The 4010-nt window shown below is 34.9% G+C and overlaps 1 protein-coding gene across 1 annotated transcript; it reads left to right on the top strand.

The window, feature by feature from the left end:
• LOC104707232 (transcription factor bHLH81) lies at nucleotides 440–2927 on the top strand. The gene is made up of 5 exons (XM_010423537.2): nucleotides 440–978; nucleotides 1568–1714; nucleotides 1939–2004; nucleotides 2448–2516; nucleotides 2658–2927. The coding sequence occupies exons 1-5, from the start codon at nucleotides 523–525 to the stop codon at nucleotides 2709–2711; spliced, it is 792 nt and encodes a 263-aa protein (XP_010421839.1). The 5' UTR covers nucleotides 440–522; the 3' UTR covers nucleotides 2712–2927.

Below are 4010 nucleotides of genomic sequence, written 5' to 3' on the forward strand. Positions count from 1 at the left end.
CCTTTAAAAAAAAAAAAAAAAAAAAAGTAACGCAGCTAAAATAAAAAGTCGCATTTTTCAGATATATCGGCAATAAATAAGTTCAACTGAAATTGTCGGACTAAGAAGGTGGACTGTACGAGCATCCATCGCGAGTGGTTTGAATAAACTGAGTGGTGTAAACCATAATCTTATTATTACCAAATAAAAAAGGAAACAAAAGAGAACAATGACGTTAAAGCAATGTTACTCTGTTACGCGCTGACGTATCTCTAACCTTTTAGGTTCTGTACTATCTTAGTCAAGTGTTTGGAAAGTATCTTAATCAGACGGTTAGGGTTCTTTATTAATTACTAGCCGCAATTTTTGTATTTGACAAAAAAGAAAAAAAAAATAATAATCCAAGAACAATCTGGTCTGCTGCTGAATTAAATTAAAGAAAAAAAAACAGAGCAAGAAACAAAAAAAAAAAATGTAAAGAAAAAGAAAAAGAAAAAAACTTTAGTAGTGTTGTCTATTGAAACCAGAGAAAAGCCAAAGGGGATGCAATCAACATCCGTCGGTAGTAGCGGCGGTGGAGACGACGGAGGAAGCAGAGGAGGAGGAGGAGGGGGGCTGAGTCGAAGTGGACTGTCTAGGATCCGTTCAGCTCCAGCGACTTGGCTTGAAGCTTTACTTGAGGAAGATGAAGAAGAGTCTTTGAAACCTAATCTTGGTCTCACCGATTTGCTTACCGGGAGCTCGAACGATTTACCGATAAATCGTGGCTCGTTCGAGTTCCCTATTCCGGTTGAGCAAGGGTTGTATCAACAAGGTGGGTTTCACCGACAGAATAGTACTCCGGCGGATTTTCTCAGTGGTTCTGATGGATTTATCCAGAGCTTTGGGATTCCGGCGAATTACGATTACTTATCCGGGAATATCGATATTTCTCCCGGAAGTAAACGGTCTAGAGAAATGGAAGCACTCTTCTCTTCTCCTGAGTTTACTTCTCAAATGGTAAAAAATTGGTTTTAAAAAATCATTTGGGTCAACCAAATTTAGTTCATTATTTGTGGTCTGTTTTTTTGTTTACCTTCCAAAAATAGGATGAACTTAACTAACTTAGCACTTGTTTTTAGATTTGTCAAGTTGTTTGAAATTGTAGTTAAACTGCTGACTAAAGTTCTCGAGATTGAAAAGACCAGTCTTGTCTTAAAATTGACAACTTGTGTGTTTTTCTGAACCAAAGCCAGCAGCAGCAAGTTGCAGTTTTTATTTTAACCAAAAAAAAAATATTGCAGTTTTTATTTCTCCTTTTGTTGTTGTACTCTATTGCTTTGGTGTGTGGTGTGAACATTAAAGAATGCTCATATGGGCAAATGGTTGACGAGAACATAAGTCCACATGATGGTATATACTATATACTTATTTGGTAATGTCGATTTTGGTGGCTAATGTATATATATATGTATTGATCCTCCACACCATATGGTACATTAATATTACTTGGATGGTAGGGAATACATGTATAACATATGCATTGCGTGATATTGATTAAGATTTTAAATGTTGACTGGCTCTTTCCGGAAATCTTTTCTGTAAGTAGAAAGGAGAGCAAATCAGCGGTCAAGTTCCTGCCGGGGTATCAAGCACGACGGATATGAACATGGAGAATCTTATGGATGACTCGGTTGCCTTTAGGGTTCGTGCTAAACGTGGTTGTGCCACTCATCCTCGTAGCATTGCCGAGAGGGTAAAATATCTTCAATCTTTTCTTTCATTTCATTGAAATTTTGTGATAAAGTTTTATATCTATACTTTTAATTCATGGAAGCGATGAAAAAGGTTCTATATTTACTTTCCATTCATAGAAGTTAGTGATTTACAATATGCTTCATTGAACATAGAACTGCTCTGTTCTCTTCCTTGTGAGTTTCGAATAAGCATTTATGTATTCCTCCTCCTTTCATTTTGTAGGTACGAAGAACGCGAATAAGCGATAGGATAAGGAAGCTACAAGAGCTTGTACCTAATATGGATAAGGTAATATCACTATCAAAGTAGAAACAATTTGAATTGACTAAGGATGTCTTATACGATTATATTGATTGTAAATGGGTCAAATTTTATAGACGTTTTCAGCAAGGTTAGAAGTTAGTGGTTAATAATTTAGCCTTAAAGTTAAAGAGACCATAAAATATGACAGTTGATGATTGTGATGCAACTTCAAAATTACGGTGGTCATCTCCGGTACTAAGGTTTAAACAATTCAAATCCAATGGGAAGGATCTTGAAAATAGACTCAAATTGTTGTCCCTTCGATCAAATAGCAGACTTTTTAAAGCGTGAAGTATGAATTTGGTTTTATCTCCCTATAGATCATGAACAAACTGAGGAAAACTTCTCGTTCTCGCATATATATATATATAGGCTCTAAGAACATCCGTTTACTTTTTTTTTTTTTTTTTTTTNTTTCTTTGTTGCAGCAAACCAACACTGCAGACATGTTAGAAGAAGCTGTAGAATACGTGAAAGTTCTTCAAAGGCAGATCCAGGTAAATGATCTAAGTGAATATATGGTAACCCCATAGATGATTTAAAAATGATTAGTAAAAGAAGTATATAGTAAAAAAAGAGTTTTTAACATTGAATTATCCATTTCTGATTTGGTTTTAATTTTGGTGTGCATAATTTAGGTGTTAACAGAAGAACAGAAGAGGTGCACATGCATCCCTAAAGAAGAACAATAAGGTCTGCCCCTGATTTGTGGATAAATGGCAATGATCTGATCGAAAAAGTCGAAAGATGATCTTAGCTTGAGTTAGATGGGTGTGTCAGGTTGACAAGTATATTATTTGTTAAATGGATGTAGGGTGTAAAATATTTTTTTTTGGTACAATAATGAAGAAAGTTAACAAGTTAATGGTAGCACATATATATTCTTTATAAGAAATGACTTTTTAGAATGTATTCGTATCATTAATTTGGATTTAAATTTTTTTTTTCAGTTTTTCACTCTGTTTAATGATATTAAAGTATTTCTAAAAAGTTTACCAACGAAGACAGAATCGCTCGAGCTTTTGTCTACATATTTAGTTATGTCGTCATTCCTCACTTTCTAGTTTATCATACCAAAGCAATCTAAGGGTAGAAACCACTCTTTAAAATAGAAAGTCCAAATTCGAGAATATGGAATCCGACGGCATCACCCACTTGTGCTGAGGCCTGAGGGAAATGAGTCAGTTTTGTAGAGCTGGACGGCATTAACTTTATAGTCTCGCTTGCCAAAGAATGCATTTTAGCTTCGGGTTCTTGTTGATTTAGGCATTTGTTCCAACAAATCTTTTATTTTAGGCATTTTTTTCCATGCTTCTAAAATTGGGCATTTTTTATGATAATAAAAATACAACACTACCCCTAGAATCTCTCTTGCAACGTTCTCATCACAATCAACATGAAGAAAAGAAAGACAATTAGTCTTCATATATAATATAAATTAACCATCGTTTGGTTTTCATTGTTAGGTTTATATACCAACACAAAAACTAGAAAAAAAACAAATCAAAATTACATCAACAATCTTTAATTTCAGAAGACAACAATAAAACAAATCTGAAAATAAAAGAGATGAATCAGTCCATTAAGCTGTCGACTCCTTCAAGAACTTTTCTGTCTTTACAGCTATCTTGTCGATGCCACCAACCATGTAATATGATTTGTTCAGGATGATACCTTAATACCAAGCAAACCCTGAAACAAACATTTCATAGAAACTCAAAACTTGGAAGGATCATAGAAAAAGAAAGAAGTCATGGACTGAAGAGCTTGGCAGTTACTAGAAGCCATTTTAACCGAACATACAAGGGGAACGCAAAAGAGGACAACTAATATTTAGTAAGGGAAACCCATGGACAAAATCTAACACGCATGTAGTAAGAAAACTAAACCCTAAAGAACTACAACTGAGGGAACCCCAATAGCCAGTTAAGCAGAACACTAAACCCTAAGGAAGTACAACGGAGGGAATCCAAGTAGCCAGTTAAGCAGAA

The sequence above is a fragment of the Camelina sativa genome, chromosome 8 (assembly GCF_000633955.1).
Source record: "Camelina sativa cultivar DH55 chromosome 8, Cs, whole genome shotgun sequence".
Classification (NCBI taxonomy): domain Eukaryota; kingdom Viridiplantae; phylum Streptophyta; class Magnoliopsida; order Brassicales; family Brassicaceae; genus Camelina; species Camelina sativa.